The sequence below is a fragment of the Pogoniulus pusillus genome, chromosome 1, assembly GCF_015220805.1.
Source record: "Pogoniulus pusillus isolate bPogPus1 chromosome 1, bPogPus1.pri, whole genome shotgun sequence".
NCBI classification, from domain to species: Eukaryota; Metazoa; Chordata; class Aves; order Piciformes; family Lybiidae; genus Pogoniulus; species Pogoniulus pusillus.
The window spans coordinates 20098879-20118378 of record NC_087264.1 but is presented as its reverse complement, the minus strand read 5'-3'; the positions used below and the strand labels follow the sequence as shown (position 1 = coordinate 20118378).

General features: G+C 48.0%; 1 protein-coding gene across 4 annotated transcripts in view; it reads left to right on the top strand.

Moving 5' to 3' along the window:
- MAP4K5 (mitogen-activated protein kinase kinase kinase kinase 5) overlaps window positions 1-19500 on the top strand; it is a 116273-nt gene that overhangs the window by 86622 nt on the left and 10151 nt on the right. For 3 of the 4 annotated variants that reach the window (XM_064142997.1, XM_064143006.1, XM_064143023.1), the window contains 12 exons: window positions 5371-5415; window positions 6110-6152; window positions 8119-8329; window positions 9355-9452; window positions 9549-9590; window positions 10780-10864; window positions 10954-11033; window positions 12099-12159; window positions 15177-15291; window positions 15406-15464; window positions 18391-18494; window positions 19265-19442. In XM_064142997.1, coding sequence (XP_063999067.1) covers window positions 5371-5415; window positions 6110-6152; window positions 8119-8329; window positions 9355-9452; window positions 9549-9590; window positions 10780-10864; window positions 10954-11033; window positions 12099-12159; window positions 15177-15291; window positions 15406-15464; window positions 18391-18494; window positions 19265-19442 — 1121 coding nt within the window. The remainder of the gene's footprint in view (window positions 1-5370; window positions 5416-6109; window positions 6153-8118; window positions 8330-9354; window positions 9453-9548; window positions 9591-10779; window positions 10865-10953; window positions 11034-12098; window positions 12160-15176; window positions 15292-15405; window positions 15465-18390; window positions 18495-19264; window positions 19443-19500) is intronic. The other variant, XM_064143014.1, reaches the window with a different exon arrangement.

Below are 19500 nucleotides of genomic sequence, written 5' to 3'. Positions count from 1 at the left end.
TTAGAATTAGAGTGAGGATAAGGGTTAGAGATAGATTTGGGGTAGGGTTCGGGTTAGAATAAGGGTTAGGGTTGTGATAAGGGTTAGGTTAAGAATTAGGGTTAGGTTTATATTAAGGGGTAGAGTTAGGGTTAGGGTAGCATTAGTATTAGGGTTTGGGTTAGCATTAATGGTTAGGGTTAGGTTTAGGTTAAGGGGTAGAGTTAGGGTTAGCATTAGGTTGAGGTTTAGGGTTTGGGTTAGGATTAGTAGTTAGGATGAGGCTAAGGGTCAGGGTTTTGTTTTGTGTTAGGATTAGATTTGTGTGTTTGGGTTAAGGGTGAGGGAGAGGTTAAGTGTTAGGTTTAGGATTAGTGTCAGGAGTCAGGTTAGGTTTTGGGTTAGGATTAGGTTAAGTCTTAAAGATAGGTTAAGTATTAGGGTTAAGATTAAGAGTTAGGTTTAAGTTGGCTGGTTGTTCTCTTGGAGAATGGGTTGTAAACATCTTTTAGCCAACTGTAGTGTTTGGTTTATGCTTTTTGTTGATCCCTGTTTGTAGATAGAAAAGGAAATGTAAGTTTGTGGCCAGCACACTGAAATAATGCAGCCAAAGGCAGAGATGGAAACCTTGCAAAGGTAGATTTGGAGGCTGGATATTAGGAGGTAGCTCTTTACAGAGAGTGATTTGCCATTGGAATGGGCTGCCCAGGGAGGTGGTGGAGTCACTGTCCCTAGAGGTGTTCAAGCAAAGCCTGGATGAGGCACTTAGTGCCATGATCTGGTTGACTGGACAGGGCTGGGTGCTAGGTTGGACTGGATGATCTTGGAGGTCTCTTCCAGTCTGGTTGTTTGTATGATTCTGAGCTGTGGCTGTAACATCCTGTGGCACTGCGTGTTCATAGGCCTGAAGTTGGGGCTTTGCAAGAAAGGGAGTGAGAGAGTTCTGAATATGTTCTCCAGGACTCAGTGCTGGAGCCAGTTCCTTTTAATATCTTTTTCAATGACCTGGATAAAGGAATCAAGACACTCTCAGTAGGTTTGCAGGTGACATCAAGCTGGGAGGGAGAGGTGATCTGCTTGAGATCCTACAAAGGGACCTGGTTAGGCTGGATCAATTAGCTGAGGCCAGTGGGATGATTTCCAACAAGGCCAAATGCTAGGTCCTGCACTTGGGTCACAGTAGTCTCCATGAACACTCCAGGCATGAGACTGAGTGTCTGGAAACTACTTGGTGGAAAAGGACCTGGGGGTGTTGGTCAGTAGCCAAGGAGAGATGAGCCAGTGTGTGCCCAGGTGGCCAAAAAGGCCACCAGCATCTTCGCCTGGATCAGCAATAATCTGACCAGCAGAACCAGGGAAGAAATTGTGGCTCTGTACTCAACACTGGTGAGGCCTCACCTTGAATACTAGGTCCAGTTTTTGGTTTCTCAATCCAAGAAGGATACTGAGGTGCTGAAGCGGGTCTAGAGTAGGGCAACAAGGCTGGTGAAGGGTCTGGAAAAGCAGGTCTTGTGAGGAGCAGCTGAGGGAACTGGGATTGTTTAGTCTGGAGAAGGGGAAACTGAAGGGAGAGCTTCTGGATTTCCACAGCTTTCTGAAAGGAGGCTAGAGCCAGCTCAGGGTGATTGGTCACTTCTCCTCAGGAACAAGTGCTAGGACAAGATGGAATGCCCACGGGCTGCACCAGAGTAGGTTTAAGTTAGATATTAGAAGAAACTCCTTTCCTGAGAGAGTTCTAAAAGACTGAAACAGGCTCTCCACGGAGGTGCTTGAATGGGTGTAGTGCTGAGGGACACGGTTTAGTGGTGGGGTTAGTCACCTTAGGTTAATGGTTGATTTGATGATCTTAAAGGTCTTTTCCAGCCAAAACAGTTCTCTGATCCTGTGTTGTAGCACAGTCAGAACAACTTCACAACTGCTTCTGCTGTGGGTGTCTGATCGAGAATATAGGCACATTCTGTTTGGACTGAAATGTTGCAGGTGTAGAGGTGCTGTGACTGATCTCCCCGGGGATAAAGCAGGGCCTGAAGTAAGGGAGCAGAGCTCTGTCCAAGCTGGGACTAGGATTTGTTAGGTTTGTTTGGATTCTGTCTTCAAAGGCAATCTGAATTTGCAGAGAATCTGGAATTTCAGCAGTACAGCTGCACATATGTCAGGAAAGATGGTGTTTGAGTTGAAAATAATTGCTCAGCCTCAAGAGCCTATTTCCCATCTTTATTTGGAACTGAGCAGCAGACAGTGAGTGTTTTTTGGCTTTTTTGTTGTGCTTGTTGCAGATAAAGCCTTGCATAAGCTGTCAGCTGACACTACAGCCCCCTGGAAAGCTCTGTCACTGACATCACCCATGCTTGGGTCTTTTTAAGTTCACTCTTTTGTTCTCACTCTTATTACAGTAAAAGCTCAGGGTGGGTTTTTTAGGTCCTGCAGTAAGGGCAGCAAGTCCTTTCCTTCCTCTCAGGCTTGCTTTGTGTGACCCTGATGAGCTGCAGATTGGAGGTTTCTCTGCAGACAGCTGGAATCTGCAGGTTCAAAGAGCAGAGAGGGAGGGAAACTCCTCCTGGCAAAGTGACTTCTTGATTTGATTCTGGTTCTGTAGCAGGGAGGGAAATTCCTCCTGACAAAAGTGACATCTTGATTTGATTCTGGTTCTGTAGCAGGGAGGGAAATTCCTCCTGACAAAAGCAACTTATTGATGTGTTTGTGTTTCTTCAGCCTTATCAAGATGGTCTATACCAGGCTGTATTAAGATCAGACTTAAGGTAGCTGTATCAAATGTTTCGAGGGCTATAAATGGAGATTGAGGATTGAAAAGACAGGCATGAAGTTACTGAGTGGTGAATCTGTGCTGCTTACTTGGAAACCACTTCCAATTAGAAAGATAAACAGGAAATGCACAGCTCCAGCAGTTCTGAGTAACAGCAGGGGTGCACAGAGAGGATGTTTGCTGGGGGGGTCCTCATTTTTCCTGCCCTTTGGAAGTTATCAGAGTGAATGGTAACTGAGAGTGATTTGCCATTGGAAAGGGCTGCCCAGGGAGGTGGTAGAGTCACCGTCCCTGGAGGTGTTCAAGAAAAGCCTGGATGAGGCACTTAGTGCCATGGTCTGGTTGACTGGATAGGGCTGGTGCTAGGTTGGGCTGGATGAGCTTGGAGGTCTCTTCCAACCTGGCTGATTCTGTGGTAGTCACAGATTGCATTGGATTGGAAGTGACCTTCAAAGATCGTCTTGTCCAACCCCCCTGCAGTCAGCAGAGACACCTCCAACTAGCTCAGGCTGCCCAGGGTCACATAAAGTCTCATCTGGAGTATCTCCAGGGACAGGGCCTCAACCACGTCTCTGGGCCACCTCTTCCAGTATTTCACCACTCTCCCAGTAAAGAATTTCCCCCTGATGTCCAATCTAAGTCTACCCTGCTCCAGTTTCAAACCATTGCCCCTTGGTCCTATCTGTGACTTGGGCATTACTTGACTGGAAAGGGAAGTATCAAAATCTGTACCTGGTGGTTGAGCTGATTTCTGTTTGTTTTGGTTTTTTTCCACTTTAGCATTTTAAAGTGATGTTTATGTATTTTCTCTAATTTGGAGATGGGGTTTGGTTGATGCTTAGACTTCCCATTTTTCCCTGTTGGCAATTGCCTGCTGCTTTCCCTTCAGAAGTAACTTCCAGGGAAATTTTACCTGAATCCAAATTTTGGCTGGCTTAGTTTTTCACAGAATCACAGAGTAGCCAGGTTGGAAGGGACGTCAAGGGCCATCTGGTCCAACCTTTCTAGGTAGCAGTGCAGTTCAAATAACGTGGTGTTGTTTTCCTATTCATTAGAAGAAGGACATGAAGTGTTGGAGTGAGTCCAGGTGTTGGAGTGAGGGTCATGAAGATGCTCAGAGGGCTGCAGCAGCTCTGCTATGAGGACAGGCTACAAGAGAGTTGGGGCTCTGCAGCCTGGAGAAGAGAAGGCTTTGAGGAGACCTTATAGTGGCCTTCCAGTATCTGAAGGGGCCCTGCAGGAGAGATGGGGAGGGACTATTGACAAGGTAGTGTAATGCCAGGATGAGGAGGAATGGGTTTAAAGTGGCAGAGGGGAGATTGAAAGTGGCTGTTAGGAAGAAGTTGTTAGCAGTGGGGGTGGTGAGAGACTGGCACAGGTTGCCCAGGGACATTGTGGAGCACAGAAGCACAGAATGGTTCTAGGTTGGCCTTGGTGATGCTGAGAGGCTTTGCCAACCTGCATGTTTTTGTGAGAGTGGTGAAATTCTGGAACACATTGCCCAGGGTGTGGTTGAGGTCCCATCCCTGGAGAAATTCAAGATCAAACTTGATACAGCCCTGGGCAGCCTGATCTAGTTGGAGGTGGCTCTGCTGACTGCATGAGGATGAGACAAGATGATTTTTGAGGGTCCCTTACAATCCAGTGCAATCTGTGAATCTGTATGAAATGTCAAGGGATGGGGCAAGCAGAAATAGCCTTAAGTTGTGCCAGAGGAGGCTTAAGTTGGATGTGAGGAACAAGAAGAGTGTGTCCAGCAAATCAAGGGAGGTTCTCCTTCCCCTCTACTCTGCCCTAGTGAGACCTCATCTTGATACTGCCTTCAGTTTTGGGCTCCCCAGTTGAAGAGGGACAGGGATCTGCTGGAGAAGGTCCAGCGGAGGGCTACGAGGATGCTGAGGGGACTGGAGCACTGCCTGATGAGGAGAGGCTGAGGGCCCTGGGGCTGCTTAGTCTGGAGAAGAGAAGACTGAGAGGGGATTTAATCCATGTTTATAACTATCTGAGGGCTGGGCATCAGGAGAGGGGACAGGCTCTGCTCACTGCTCCCTGGGATAGGCCAAGGAGCAATGGATGGAAGCTACAGCACAGGAGGTTGCAGCTCAACACAAAGAGGAACTTCTTTCCTGTAAGGGTCCCAGAGCACTGGCACAGGCTCCCCAGAGAAGTTGTGGAGTCTCCTTCTCTGGAGCCTTTCAAGGCCTTTCTGGATGTGTTCCTCTGTGATCTGTGCTAGATTGTATGGTCCTGCTCTGGCAGGGGGGTTGGACTTGATCTCCTTGGGTCCCTTCCAACCCCTGACATCCTCTGAGCCTGTGAACAGTTTCTTCTCTGAAAGGGTGGTCAAGCCCTGGAACAGGCTGCCCAGGGAAGTGGTGGTGTCCTCATCCCTGGAGGGATTTCAAAGCCACATAGATGTGGTACTGAGGGACTTCAGTGATCTCAAAGGTCTTTTCTAACCAAAACCAATTCTGTGATCCTATGAAACAAGAAGGGGCTTAGTGCAGTGAGCAGGAGAGGCAAAGGGCTGGGAGATGCTTGCTATGAAAGCAGTGACATACCAATGGCTGTAGCTGCCTGTGCCAACCTCGGAGCTGAGCTCTTAATTTTATGAACATTTCACCTAGGGGACTGCTTACAAAATTTGGCGATGGGATGGAAGATGTTGAAGAGTGAGTGCACCTCCTCCCCGTGCAGCTGCGTTTGACCCCATGTGGTGCTCGCTAAAGCAGGCAGCCTTCTGGCAGAACCTCTTCCCCTAAAGCGCTGCAGGCAGCTTTGCCACTCACCAAAAAGGGAGGGCTGGCTGCTCTCAGAGGTCTAATACGTGCTTGACTGTTTAACTGATCCTCAGGAGAATGTCTGCAGAGCAATGCTTCCTTCCCTCCCTCTCCTTCCTGAGGTTGTCTTAGAGTGCCTAACGCTCTAAAGCAGATTGTGTGTTGATTAATCCATCGATCGGCAGCCAAGCCCAGTAAAGACGGGACATGAAGGTGTTCCTGCAGAGCTCTGGTGGAGTATGTGCAGCTCTTCTGGTGTCCAAACAATCGATTTGATCCAGAAGGAAAGCTGCAAACTGCACCAGACTAGTCCCTGAATGTACATTTCTTTGCTAAATTCCACTAGCAGAGGTTGTTCTGTAACCTTGGCGTTTCTGAAAGCGCAGGAGTTTGTCAACCCCCACTTCTAACACAACCTGCTTTTCCCACCCTTGCTTTTGGACCTGTAGTTTTAACCCTGTTAGTGCAAAAGCTGCCATCCATCCTTCCTGTGCATCTAGTTTGTCTTATTGGCAGTCTGTGTTCTCCAGTAATTCTGCTTGTGTTGGTGGTTTGACTAAGATAATGCTGCACCTTCTCATTGTAGATCAACACTAAAGCGAGCTGGACCACCCCCGCTACCTCCAAAGGTAAGAGAGTGGTGGGGCTGAGGAATTTTAGGCAGCAAGCAGCTTGCCCACAGAGGTGGTAATTCCCTCATCCCTGGAAACATTCAAGGTCAGGTTGTACAGGTTAAAGAAGGACTTTGAAATCCTGGTGGACCGTAAGTTATTCATGGGTTAGCAATGTGCCCTTGGAGCCAAGAAGCCGATGGTTTTCTGAGGGGCATTAACAAGAGTGAAGGAGAGGGAGGGTTGAGGAAGGTTCTCCTCCCCCTCTACCCTGGTGAGGCCACATCTGGAGTATTTGGTCCAGTTCTGGGCTCCCTAGTTAAAGAGGGACAGTGAAATGCTGGAGAGAGTCCAACAGAGGGCTGCAGGAATGATGAAAGGACTGGAGCATCTTTCTTATGAGGAAAGGCTGAGAGCCCTGGGGCTGTTTAGTCTGCAGAAGAGCAGCTTGAGAGGGGATCTGATCTATGCTCAGCAAGAGCTAAAGGGTGGGGGTCATGGAGAAGAGGCCAGTCTCTTTTCAGTGGTGCTCTGTGGTAGGATGAAGGGCAATGGGCACAAACGAGAACTCAACATCAGGAAAAACTTCTTTGTTGTGAGGGTGCTGCAGCCTTGGAGCAGGCTGCCTGGAGAGGTTGTGAAGTCTCCTCTGGAGAAATTCCAAGCCCACCTAGACATGTGCCTGTGTGGCCTGCCCTAAGTGATCCTGAGGGGTTGTACCAAATGATCTCCAGATATCACTTCCAACTCCTATCATTCTATGATTCTGACGGGGCTCTGAGCCACCTGCTCTAGTTGCAGATGTCCCTGCTGACTGCAGGGATAAGATGACCTTTAAAGGTCCCTTCCAACCCAAACCAATCTGTGATTCTGTTCCACAAAGCCCTGCTTGGGCAGCCTAGCAGCACCTCTGATGCTCTCAGCAGGTTATAAACTCTGTTAAATACCATTTCCTAGCAGACTTTGGGCACCTTCCTATTTTATGCTGACTTGCAGTCTGCACCATCTCAGCCTCTGGGGACATAACAGCCTTGTAGGCCACCCTGGACAAAGTGACTTAGAGGCATTCTTCCCAGCCTGCTGCATGGGATGTCCTCTTGTCCAGCATTCTGCCTGCTGCTGTGATTTTCCATCTGAGATGGAATCCCTCTTGGATAGTTCTATTGCTCTTTTTTTCAAAGGTTGATGTGTTTTTAATGTGTGTAGAAGCAACCTGGTTTGAATTGGTGCTCAGAGGGCTGCAGCAGCTCTGCTGTGAGGACAGGCTACAAGAGTTGGGGCTCCTCAGCCTGGAGAAGAGAAGGCTTCCAGGAGACCTTGGAGTGGCCTTCCAGTGTCTGAAGGGGACTACAGGAAGGCATGGGAGGGACTATTGACAAGGTCTTGTAATGACAGGATGAGAAGGAATGGGTTTAAAGTGGCAGAGGGGAGATTGAAAGTGAATGTTAGGAGGAAGTTGTTTGCAGTGAGGGTGGTGAGACACTGGCACAGGTTGCCCAGGGAGGTTGTGGAGCGCAGAAGCACAGAAGGTGATCAAAGATCAAAGATCACCTTCTGTGCTTCTGCGCTCCACAACCTCCCTGGAGGTGTCCAAGGCCAGATTAGATGAGGCTTTGAGCAACCTGTTCTTGCGGAAGGTGTCCCTACCTACGGCAGGGGAGTTGGAACTGGCTGAGCTTTGAGGTCTCTTCCCACCTAAACCATTTTATGACTCATTCTATTCTATGAATTAAACTTGCCTGAAGCCCTTGCAACAGATTTCCCAGAAGGGCTATGGATGCTCCAAACCTGGAAGTGTTCAAAGCCAGGTGGGACAAGGCTCTGAACAAGCTGGTATAGTGAGGGATGTCCCTGCCCATAGCATGAAAGTTCCAACTAGATAAGCTTTGGGGTCCTTTCCACCTCAGTCTGTTCTATGATTCTATGAAGTTCATGCTTCCAGTGCCATTTCCCAGGTAACCTCCACTTCTTTGTTTTGTTGCAGCCAAGAATAAACAGTTATCCTGAGGAGAACCTTCCAGATGATGAGAAATGCCAGACAATAAAACATTTCCCAAACTCACAGAACAGAGCTCCACCAGCTCACAGGAGACAAAGCATCCCAGTTTGTGGAGCTCAGACTGATTCTTCTTCAGTTGGAATGACCAGCAGCATGAGTAGCCCTGGATTGCTCACAGCCAGATACAGTGACTTAGGTAAATGTGTTACACCTCCTAAGGGTGACCTGAGTCCTGTGGAAGGAAATCAGGTCTAGAGGCAGCTGTTTGCAGGAGATTTTGGTGGCTTCCTATGCAAGCTGATCATGAGGTGCAGTCTCTTGGGCTGTATCAGGAGAATCATGGCCAGCAGGTCAAGAGAGGTGATTCTGCCCCTTTACCATGCTCTTGCGAGACCCCACCTCAAATAATGCCTTCAGTTCTGGTGTCCCCATTGTAAGGACAGAAAATTGTTGGAGCAAGTCCAGGGCAGGGCCACAAGGATGATCCAAGGACTAGAGCACTCTGCTATGAGGACAACCTGGGGGAGCTAGGGTTGTTCAGCCTGGAGAAGACTTTGGGGGCACTTTCTAACTGCTTTCCAATACCTGAAGGGAGCTCACAGGAAGGCTGGAGAGGGACTTTTCATAAGGGTATGTAGCCACGGGACAAGGAAGAGTGGTTTTAAGCTGAGGGAGACTAGGTTTAGACTGGCTCTTAGAAAAGAGTTCTTCAGCACAAGGGTGGCAAGACTCTGGAATGAGTTGCCCAGAGAGGTTGTGGATGCCCCCTCTGTGGAAGAGTTCAAGGCCAGACTGGATGAGACCTTTGGCAACCAAGTCTACTTGAGAGGCATCCCTGCCCGTGGTGTGGAGGTTGGAGTGAGTGGTCTCTGAGGCCCTTTCCAATGTGAGCCATTCTGTGGACATTGGTTCTTAGAGCTGTCATCCACACTGGGAACACTGTTCCCTATCAGCCGTTCCTGTTCCCTGTGGGACAGTAAAAACCAACGAATATGCAGGGAGATTGATCTGCAGGGACTTTGCCACAGCTTTATTCTTGATGTGGATAGTGAAAAGTGTTTATTCCTGTGTGGCTTAGCTGTCCTTGGAAGGATTCAGCTACCTGAGAAGCGTAGATTGAAGTTTCAGAGTTCGTTTCTCTGCTGCTTTGAGACACAGGAGAAGAGAGAACAGAACAACTGTGTCAAGTGAGCTACAAAATCTGTCTGGGCTTCTTTTCAGGAAATGGGGAAGGGATGCTGAAACTCATTGAAGAAAATGCTGAAGGGTCTGGACAAATCCCTCAGCTGCCACGTAAAAAGGAGAAAAGAGATTTTCCTGTGAGTATGGCAACTCTCAGCCTGAACTCACTGTCGCATTTGCTACTTTCATATTGTGTCTGAGAGCTATCTTATGATCTCCCTTTCTTCCCACAGAAGCCAGCAATCAATGGTTTGCCACCAACACCAAAGGTGCTGGTAAGAAATCTCATTTGCAGTAGCAGTTATGAGAAACCTGCTGTCATGGCAGGAAAGGGAACCTGGAGACAGGCTGAGAGTGTTGGGGCTATTCAGACCCGAGAAGAGAAGGCTCCAGGGAGACCTTAGAGCAGCCTTCCAGTACCTGAAAGGGGCTACAAGAATGCTGAGGAGGAACTTTTTACAAGAGCTTGTAGTGATAGTATGAGAGGGACTGGATTGAAGCTGGAGGAGAGCAGATTTAGACTGGAGATTAGGAAGAAATTTTTTCCTGTGAGAGTGGTGAGACACTGGAACAGGTTGCCCAGGGAGCTCATGGATGCCCTCTCCCTGGAGGTGTTCAAGGCCAAGCTGGATGAGACCTTGAGCAGCCTGATCTAGTGGAAGGCATCAATGCCTATGGCAGGGGGATTGGAGCTGATCTGTGAGATGCCTTCCAACCCAAACCACTCTGTGATTCTGTGGCATGTCTCTAGTGTCAGAAGGGTTGATTTTCTATGTGTAACCAATTCCTTTTCATGTACTCAATCCATAATATTTGTTTCCTTCTCTTAAAAACTTCCTATTGCCATTTGGTCTGCTGGATGTGAAGGGTTGGAGACTACTGGATCCCTGAGTTGTGATTTCCAGTGACAACCTCTGCTTACTAACCCTTTCTTCACTGAAAGGCTTCTCAAACACTGGAGCAGGGAAGTGGTTGAATCCCCTTCCCTGGAAGTATTTAAAAGCCACAGAGATGTGCTCCTGAGGGACATGGTTTAGCACCAGCCTTGGTGCTAAATGGTTGAACTTGATGATCTTAAAGGTCTTTTCCAACCCAAATGATTCTCTCAAAGGGGGAGAGGTGATAGTGATGCCAGAAGGTGTTAGCGCTTCAACCTTTTAGCTTCTTTTTCCCTTCATATATCCTTTTTCTAAGCACTCAATGTTGTTCTTGCCTAGTAGGTATTTAAAAAGGTCCATATCATTCTTATCCCTCCTGGTGTTTTTTAATGTATCTGTGAAAAGATTTGGAAGGCTCCATTTGAGCTTTGGGGGACAGGCAAGTCTGTGACATTAGAGTTTGTGCCTGAAACAAGAGAGCAGAGCAGTGGTGTGTCCAGATAGGTGCCGAGTGGCCAAACGCCAGAAGAAGAGAGTGCTTTACATTGGAAACTCATTTCAGGTTTCACTTTTGGTGATGTTTCAGATGGGAGCCTGCTTTTCCAAAGTCTTTGATGGTTGTCCTTTGAAGATTAATTGTGCCACGTCCTGGATACATCCAGATACTAAAGGTAAAAAGCTCTTTGAGGTTTGTGTTTGAGACCTGCCTGATGGCAGAGCAGTGGTGAGCTGCTGGCATCATCTGTTTCTCTTTGTTTAGACCAGTACATTATCTTTGGCACGGAAGAAGGCATCTATACTTTGAATTTGAATGAGCTTCACGAAGCAACAATGGAACAGGTGACTTCTGCTGCATTCAGCACATAGATCTGGGGGATGTTGTGAAGCAAGAGCAGTTGGTGGTAGAGGGGTGATGTGGATTAGAGGTATCAGGACTTGTGGAACAAACTGATTTGCGTCAAAGCTTGAAATGGAAGTGGAAAATTTCCTATTTCCCCCATCTAGCTGATATTTTGGTTACTGCTTGCGTAATGCTGCTTCTCAAGGAGCTCTTTACTGAACCGTCTGTCTTGGAGACAGCTACCTGCCCTTTCTCCTCCACTTTATCTCCACTAGATGGCATCTTGCTTCTCCGCTGCCGGTTACCGAAGCTCTCAGCCGTTTAGTTCAGCTGGCCTTGCTATCACAAGTGAATACACAATTGCTTCTCTTTCCTTGGGCTCTCCAACGCTTTCTAAAACCACCTCATAAATCCAGGGTGTTATTAAATTTGTGTTTGTGGGCTCAGGAGTAGCAGAATGTTCTTGGAAGGGGAAGCCTTGGCAGATGCTGAAAATGGCAGTTGCTCAGAAATCCTAATGTTTCCTTTTTCCTCTGCCCTGACTTGGGTAGGGTTTAGTAGGTGTCTGTAGCCATGGTGTCTTTCTTTCCCTGCCTCTCATTCCTGAGCAAGCTGGATCTTTCTGTCTGTGCTATCTCAGCCTTGCCACTTGTCCCACTTCAGATCCATGTTGCTAACTAAAAGAGTTGAATTTTGCAGGTTTCAGGTGTAGAAGAGGGAAGAAATTATAAATATTTCAGACAGAGAAGGTGGCCATGCAGAGTCCAAAACAGTGAACTAAAGGAGAAGCTGGAGCTGGGAGCTTCTCCAGTGTTGATCCCTGAAAAATAAAGAATTGAATTTTGCAGGCTTCAGGTGAAGAAGAGGGAAGAAATGATAATTATTTCAGACAGAGAAGGTGGCCAAGCAGGGTCCAAAAGAGTGAATTAAAGGAGAAGCTGGAGCTGGGAGCTTCTCCAATGTTAATCCCTGCAGGAATGGTGGTGCAGGTGGAGCAGGCATAGAAAGCCATGGCTGGAAATTCCTCTTGTGTTTTTATTAATGGAATCATTTTCTTTCCTCAGTTATTTCCTCGCAAGTGCACCTGGCTGTATGTTATCAATAACACCTTAATGTCCTTGTCAGGTAAGTGCAAACAGAGGGAGAAGTAATAAAATCATAACTGAAGGCAAACAGTCAAAGTCATCATCCAGTACATTGAATTTTGGTTGTGCTGAAGCAGAAAACTCTGCATTCTTTGCTGTGTTTATATGGGAGGCTTCATGTGAAAGACTTTCAGAGATGAACCTGATGGTTTGCAAGTAGAGCAGAGGCAGGTGTCTGCAGTGGCCCACCCTACTTTCTTTTACTTAGCTCCTTTTTAGTTAGCTTGGGAAAGCTCAGCACTTAGTATCATAGAATCAGGCAGGGTTGGAAGGGAGCACAAGGATCATCTAGGTGCTACCCCCTGCCATGGACAGGGACAACTCATGTGAGATCAGACTGTCCAAAGCCTCATCCAGCCTGCCTTCACACACCTCCAGGGATGAGACTTCCACCACCTCTCTGAGCAATCCCTTCCAGGGTCTCAGCACCCTCATGCTGAAGAACTTCTTCCTAACATCCAGTCTGAATCTACCCACTTCTACCCTGGTATTTGTCAAACAAGAATTACAGAATTCCAGCATGATGGGGTTTGGAAGGGACACCTGGAGCAGAGTCTGCCACAGCAGGTATTCCAGTATCACAATATCCAGGTGTGTTTGCAATGTCTCCAGAGAAGGAGACTCCACAACCTGTCTGGGCAGCCTGCTCCAGAGCTCTGGCAGCCTCACACCAAAGGATTTTTCCCTACTATTCATATGGAAGCTCCTGGGTTCCAGTTTTTGCCCATTGGCCCTTGTCCTGTCCCTGAGCACCACTGAGAAGAGTCTGGCCCCATCCTTTTCCCCCAACCCTTTTAGTTCTTGCTAAACATTGCTCAGATCCCCTCTCAGGCTGCTCCTGGCTGAGAACCCCAGGGCTCTCAGCCCTTCCTCCTCACAGAGGTGCTCCAGGCCCCTCAGCACCTTCAGAGCTTTCACTGGACTCTCCATTAGCCTCCTGTCTCTCTTGGACTGGAGAGGCCAGATCGAGTTGTAGAATCCTAGAATTGTTTTGGTAGGAGAAGACCTCCCAGATCATGGGGTCCAGCCACCACCATGGCCACTAAACCATGTCCCCAGGTGCCATGTCCACAGGTTTCTTGAACACCTCCAGGAACGGTGACTCCACCACCTCCCTGGGCAGCCTGTTCCAGTGCCTGACCACTCTTGCAGCAAAGAAATTGTTGCTAATATCCAATCTTGGTGCTTCTGCAATTTGACTGGAAGTGCCCAGAGCATCTGCAGTGTCCTCCTGTGTGATTTCTGAGCTGGGTGGCTTGGAGTAAGGATGATCTTCACGTGTCAGAACAAAGTTAGGAGGGAGTTAATGTTGGTGATCATCAAAACGTAGCTGCAGGCTTTGATCACTCCCAGCACGGTCTGGCAGCATCTCTGGTATAGGCCACATTCAGGAAACAAATCCACCCTAACCCAAAACCAGTTTCAGTGTGAAGGAGAATGAGGTGACTGTGACTTAGTACTAATCCGGCAGGTTGATTTTGGTGGGGAAAAAAGGGTTTGGTTGGTTGTTTTTTTCCATCATTTGTCTTAGAATAGGACATTTAGGTAGGAAACAGAGGCATTGTAGCATGTAGAGTGTAGAACACAGAATGCCAGCTTGGAAGGCAGCCCTAGGATCATCCAGTCACACAGGACCACAGAAATACGCAGGTTGGCAAAGCCCCTCAGGATAACTAAGTCCAACCCATAACCCTGCTCTACAAGATTCACCTTTAGCCATCTCCCTAAGCACCACAGCCAAACCACCCTTAAACACATCCAGGCTGAGTGACTCCACCACCTCCCTGGGCAGCTCATCCCAGCCCCTGACCACTGTCTCCCTGAAAAACTTTTTCCTAATGTCCAATCTAAACCTCCCCAGCCTCAGCCTGAGGCCATTGCCCCTTGTTCTGTCTCCAGCTACAGTCCTAGGTGCTAGTGTAGATTAAATGAGATTGAAATGAGTTTAAATTGTAGGGCTGTTTTTTAAGGTGCAGGGGGTTGTGTAACAGCACTTCTGGTGATTGATAGGTACAGAAAATATCCTGATGCAATTAACTGTGCTGCAGATTAATAGAGGGACCTGTGGGTCCTGGTGAGTAACAAGTTACCCATGGCACAGCAATGTGCCCTTGTGGCCAAGAAGGCTAATGGGATCCTGGGGTGTATTAGGAAGAGTGTGTCCAGCAGATCAAGGGAGGTTCTCCCCCTCTACTCTGCCCTGCTGAGACCTCATCTTGAGCACTGCCTTCAGTTTTGGGCTCTCCAGTTGAAGAGGGACAGGGATCTGCTGGAGAGGGTCCAGCGGAGGGCTAGGAGGATGATGAGGGGACTGGAGGGCATGGCTTATGAGGAGAGGGTGAGGGCCCTGGGGCTGTTTAGTCTGGAGAAGAGAAGACTGAGAGAAGATTTGATAAATGTTTTTAACTATCTGAGGGCTGGCCTGGAGGCAGGGGGACAGGCTCTGCTCACTGCTCCCTGGGACAGGACAAGGAGCAATGGGTGTAAATTGCAGCAAAAGAGATTCTGCCTCAACACAAAGGGAACTTCTTGAGTGTGAAGGTCAGAGAGCACTGGCACAGGCTGCCCAGAGAGGTTGTGGAGTCTCCTTCTCTGGAGCCTTTCAAGGCCTGTCTGGATGTGTTCCTCTGTGATCTGTGTTAGATAGCATTGTCCTGCTCTGGCCAGAGTTTAGCCTCGATGGTCTCCTTGGGTCCCTTCCAACCCCTAACATCCTGCGAGCCTGTGACATACAGCCTTCTAAAAAACCTTTTTATAACCCTGACTTTCAGAGCTGCTTTAGTGGTGCTGAAATGAACTTTGAACTGAATGCTTTGTCATCTCCCTATGCATTAATACTGTCTTGGTTTTGTTTTCCTTCACTGCTGGACTTGAAACCCCTGACCTACGCGGCCTGGCTTCTAGAAGGTAATTTTTGGCTACAGAAATCTCTCTGAAGCAGGCAGCAGTCTGCTGGAGGTGTGGGTACCACCTCAGTTGTGCATTTCTCTCTTACAGGGAAATCCTTCCAGCTCTACTCACATAATTTAATAGCTTTGTTTGAACAAGCCAAGAAGACAGGATTAGCTGCTCATATTCAAACCCACCGCTTTCCTGACAAAATATTGCCAAGGTACCAATCTCCTCCCTTCATTCACAAGTGAATGTAGCCATAGATACTCTTTGTGCTGTTGAAAGGCCTCCCACATCTCTTCTTGATCTATTTTTGTCATCCTTGTCATTCCAGGAAGTTTGCCTTAACCACAAAGATCCCTGATACAAAAGGATGCCACAAATGCTGTATAGGTGAGTAGCAGACAGCCAACTGGTGGGTATGTTCCCTGGCCTCTCAGGCCTTCAACTCAGTTCTTTTTGATAAGCTCATATTTAGTCCCTTGATCAGAAAACAGCCTGGCTGTGGTGCTTCTTAGCATTGTGCTTGGCTGCTGCTTTCCTTCTTGTGCTCCTTGAGTCCTGTGTGCAGTTCTGGGCTCCTCAATTCAAGAGAGATGATGAGGTGCTGGAAGGTGTCCAGAGAAGGGCAACAAAGTTGGTGAGAGGCCTGGAGCACAGTCCTGTGAGGAGAGGCTGAGGGAGCTGGGGGTGTGCAGCCTGCAGAAGAAGAGGTTCAGGGGTGACCTCATTGCTGTCTACAACTCCCAGAAGGGAGGCTGTAGCCAGGTGGGGTTGGGCTCTTCTGCCAGGCAAGCAGCAACAGAACAAGGGGACACAGTCTAAATTGTGCCAGTGCAGGTCTGGGCTGGATGTTAGGAGGAAGTTGTTGGCAGAGAGAGTGATTGGCATTGGAATGAGCTGCCCAGGGAAGTGGTGGAGTCACTGTCCCTGAAGGTGTTCAAGCAAAGCCTGGATGAGTCACTTAGTGCCATGGTCCTGTTGATTGGACAGGGCTGGGTGCCAAGTTGGACTGGGTGAGCTTGGAGGTCTCTTCCAACCTGGTTGATTCTATGATTCTAATGAATGTGGGCTGAACATCTCGGTGCTGCTCAGGGGAAAAATGTTTTTCAGCTCAGCTCTTAGCCTAGAGCAAGATCCAAAGGGAAATGCTGGTCTGGCAGGCAGCTGGTGGGTTCCACACTCTGAGAGCTGCTGAAAAGCTCTTGGTGGTGAAGTTGAAGTTAGGAATCACTGGCTCTAGGCTGCCACCAGACTCAACTGGTTCCTGTGACTTGCAGCTTGCCTGCAACTGTAATGCTTCTTAAGGTATCCCAGATTGTTGCACCTGCACAAACACCCTTTCAGCTTTGGCGCTTCAGCTGAAGGCTTGACCTAAATCACATTTCTAGTGAGGCTAACTCAGGGTCTTTTACACAAGAAAAAACTTTTTCCAGACCAAAAAAGCACATCTTTTTCCATAAAAAGCATCTCTTCCCACACAAAAAAGTTTTCTTTGCACACAGGAGCACACAGAGGAGTTTTCTTTGCACACAGGAGCAAACAGAGGAGTTTTCTTTGCACACAGGAGCACACAGAGGAGTTTTCTTTGCACACAGGAGCACACAGAGGAGTTTTCTTTGCACACAGGAGCACACAGAGGAGTTTTCTTTGCACACAGGAGCACACAGAGGAGTTTTCTTTGCACACAGGAGCACACAGAGGAGTTTTCTTTGCACACAGGCACACACAGAGGAGTTTTCTTTGCACACAGGCACAGAGAGAAGTTTTCTTTGCACATAGGCACACACAGAGGAGATTTCTTTGCTCACAGGCACACACAGAGGAGATTTCTTTGCTCACAGGCACACACAGAGGAGATTTCTTTGCACACAGGCACACACAGAGGAGATTTCTTTGCACACAGGCACACACAGAGGAGATTTCTTTGCACACAGGCACACACAGAGGAGTTTTCTTTGCACACAGGCACACACAGAGGAGTTTTCTTTGCACACAGGCACACACAGAAGAGTTTTCTTTGCACACACACACAAAGAAGTGAGTATTTTTCTCCCCAAAGGAGGAATCCTTGTCCACACAGAATAATCGGGTTTTGACAAAGAAAAGGCTGAATATGAATGGAAATTCTTTCAGCCTGGGGAGGAGTGAAAGCCACTGTTCAAGTCTGGGCTGTGGTTTAATGGCCATGGTGATCTTAGGTTGAAGCTTGGACTCTGTGATTCAGAGTTCTGTTCTAACCAAAGCCATTCTATGTTTCTAAGTTCCTAAAGCGCACAGAAGCTAAAGCTTGTGAAGTTATGGATTTGACTTTGGCTTTAGTGACTTTCAAACAGGCTTTCTGCAAGGTGAATGTGCTTTTGGAATCTGGCCCTAGTGCTGGGTGAAACTCTGCCGTTAGGCTCTTAAAAAACGCTTAGTCAGGGTAAAAGGTACCTGGGTGCAGACTTGAATTTCCTCTTTAGCTCATAACAGTGTCTACAGCAGGCATCATTACAAGTTTCTTCCTAAAGGCCAGGTTGGATGAGGCCTTGAGCAAGCTGGTCTAGTGCAGGGTGTCCCTGCCAATGCCAGGGGGATTGGAACTAGATGACCTTCATGGTCCCTTCCAACCCAAACCATTCTATGAATCTGTCAAGTCAGGCTGGTCTCATCCAAATGAGCTTAAATAAAGCAACCCCCAAAGCCTTTATCCTATCACTGTCAAAGCTCACAGGGAGCCAGCTCTGCTGCTGGGGAATTTGTAATTTCCATCTCAACTTGACCTAGACCTTTCACTCCCCCTGCTCAGCCAGCCCTGGGGAGGAGGTGGTACAGCTTTTCTGGCCACTCAGCATGTGATCTCATTACTGGGACTCAAGGAATGCTAGTGGTGATTAATTATAACTACTGATAAACTGAGTCTATCTGGAATGTAGCAGAGTATTAATCACCATGGATAGTTGAGTGGCAAGCCAGAAGGCTTGGGGTAGGGTGGGTTCAGATTTAGGCCAGGGCAGATTTAGACTGGATCAGGAAGGAATTCTTTGAGACACTGGCACAGGTTGCCCAGGGAGGTCATGGATGCCTCCCTTACTGGAGGTCTTCAGGTTGGACAAGGCCTTGACCAGCCTGGTCTAGTGGAAAGTGTCCTTGCTTGTGGCAGGGGTGGATTGGATCTAGATGATCTTGAAGGTCCCTTCCAACCCAAACCATTCTATGAATCTAGTGTGAAACTGATGCTATTTCTTAAGATAGCTTTAGGGATTTTGTTCCAAGTATGCACTGAACTTCCAGGACTTAAAAAGATTCTTTTTGTTTGTTTGTTTCTTCCATACAGTACGAAATCCATACACGGGCCACAAGTACCTGTGTGGTGCACTGCAGTCTGGAATTGTTCTGCTCCAGTGGTATGAGCCCATGCAGAAATTCATGTTAATAAAAGTAAGTCTTTTCTTTTGCTGCAGGACATTTCCTGTTAATCGTTACACAGTTGTTGAAGTAACCTTTCCAGAGGTTGTAATGGAAAATAAATCTCAGTCTAGTCCTGTTTGTGGGCTCTGAGCACTTGAAAAATCTGGCTGGGCACATTTTGACTAAGAAAAATCTTGTGACTGGAGTCAGTCAAGTGTTGGATCGAGCCCAGTACTAGCAAAAACAGACCAGCATCTGCCTCTGCCACAGCTCGTGAGGCCCCGGTAGCACTGAGAAACTCTTCCATATCTTACGAGGCAAGCCTGAGGGAGCTGGGGCTGTGCTGCTTGGGGAAGAGGAGGCTGAGAGGTGACCTCAGCAGTGGTTATCGATATGTGCAGGGGGAGTGGCAGGAGGCTGGAGCCAGGCTCTGCTGGGTGATGCCCAGGGACAGCACAAGGGGCAATGGGTGGAAGCTGAGCCATACGGAGTTCCATTTAAACCTGAGGAGGAATTTTTTCCCTGTGAGGGTGACCAAGCACTGGAAGAGGCTGCCCAGGGGGGTTGTGGAGTCTCCCTCTCTGGAGGTATTCCAAACCTGCCTGGACACGTTCCTGTGTGATCTGGTGTAGGAGATCCTGCTCTTGCAGGGGGGTTGGACTGGATGAGCTTTGTAGGCACCTTCCAGCCCCTGACATTCTGTGGTTCTGTGATTTTACACTTTGCCCATGTTCTTTTCAACTCCTTATTTCCAAGGTTAAAGGAAATGCCATACAAATGCCATCCTCTGTCTTTTCCAGCACTTTGATTTTCCTTTGCCAAGCCCTCTGAATGTGTTTGAAATGCTGGTGATCCCCGAGCAGGAGTACCCCATGGTCTGCGTAGCCATCAGTAAGGGTACTGAACCAAATCAAGTAGTTCAGTTTGAGACAATCAACTTGAACTCTGCTTCTTCCTGGTTTACAGAAATTGGTGCAGGTAAGGCTCTGGGTCCCTCTGGCAATTTCTTTTCTGGTGATAGGTGACAGAACATCCT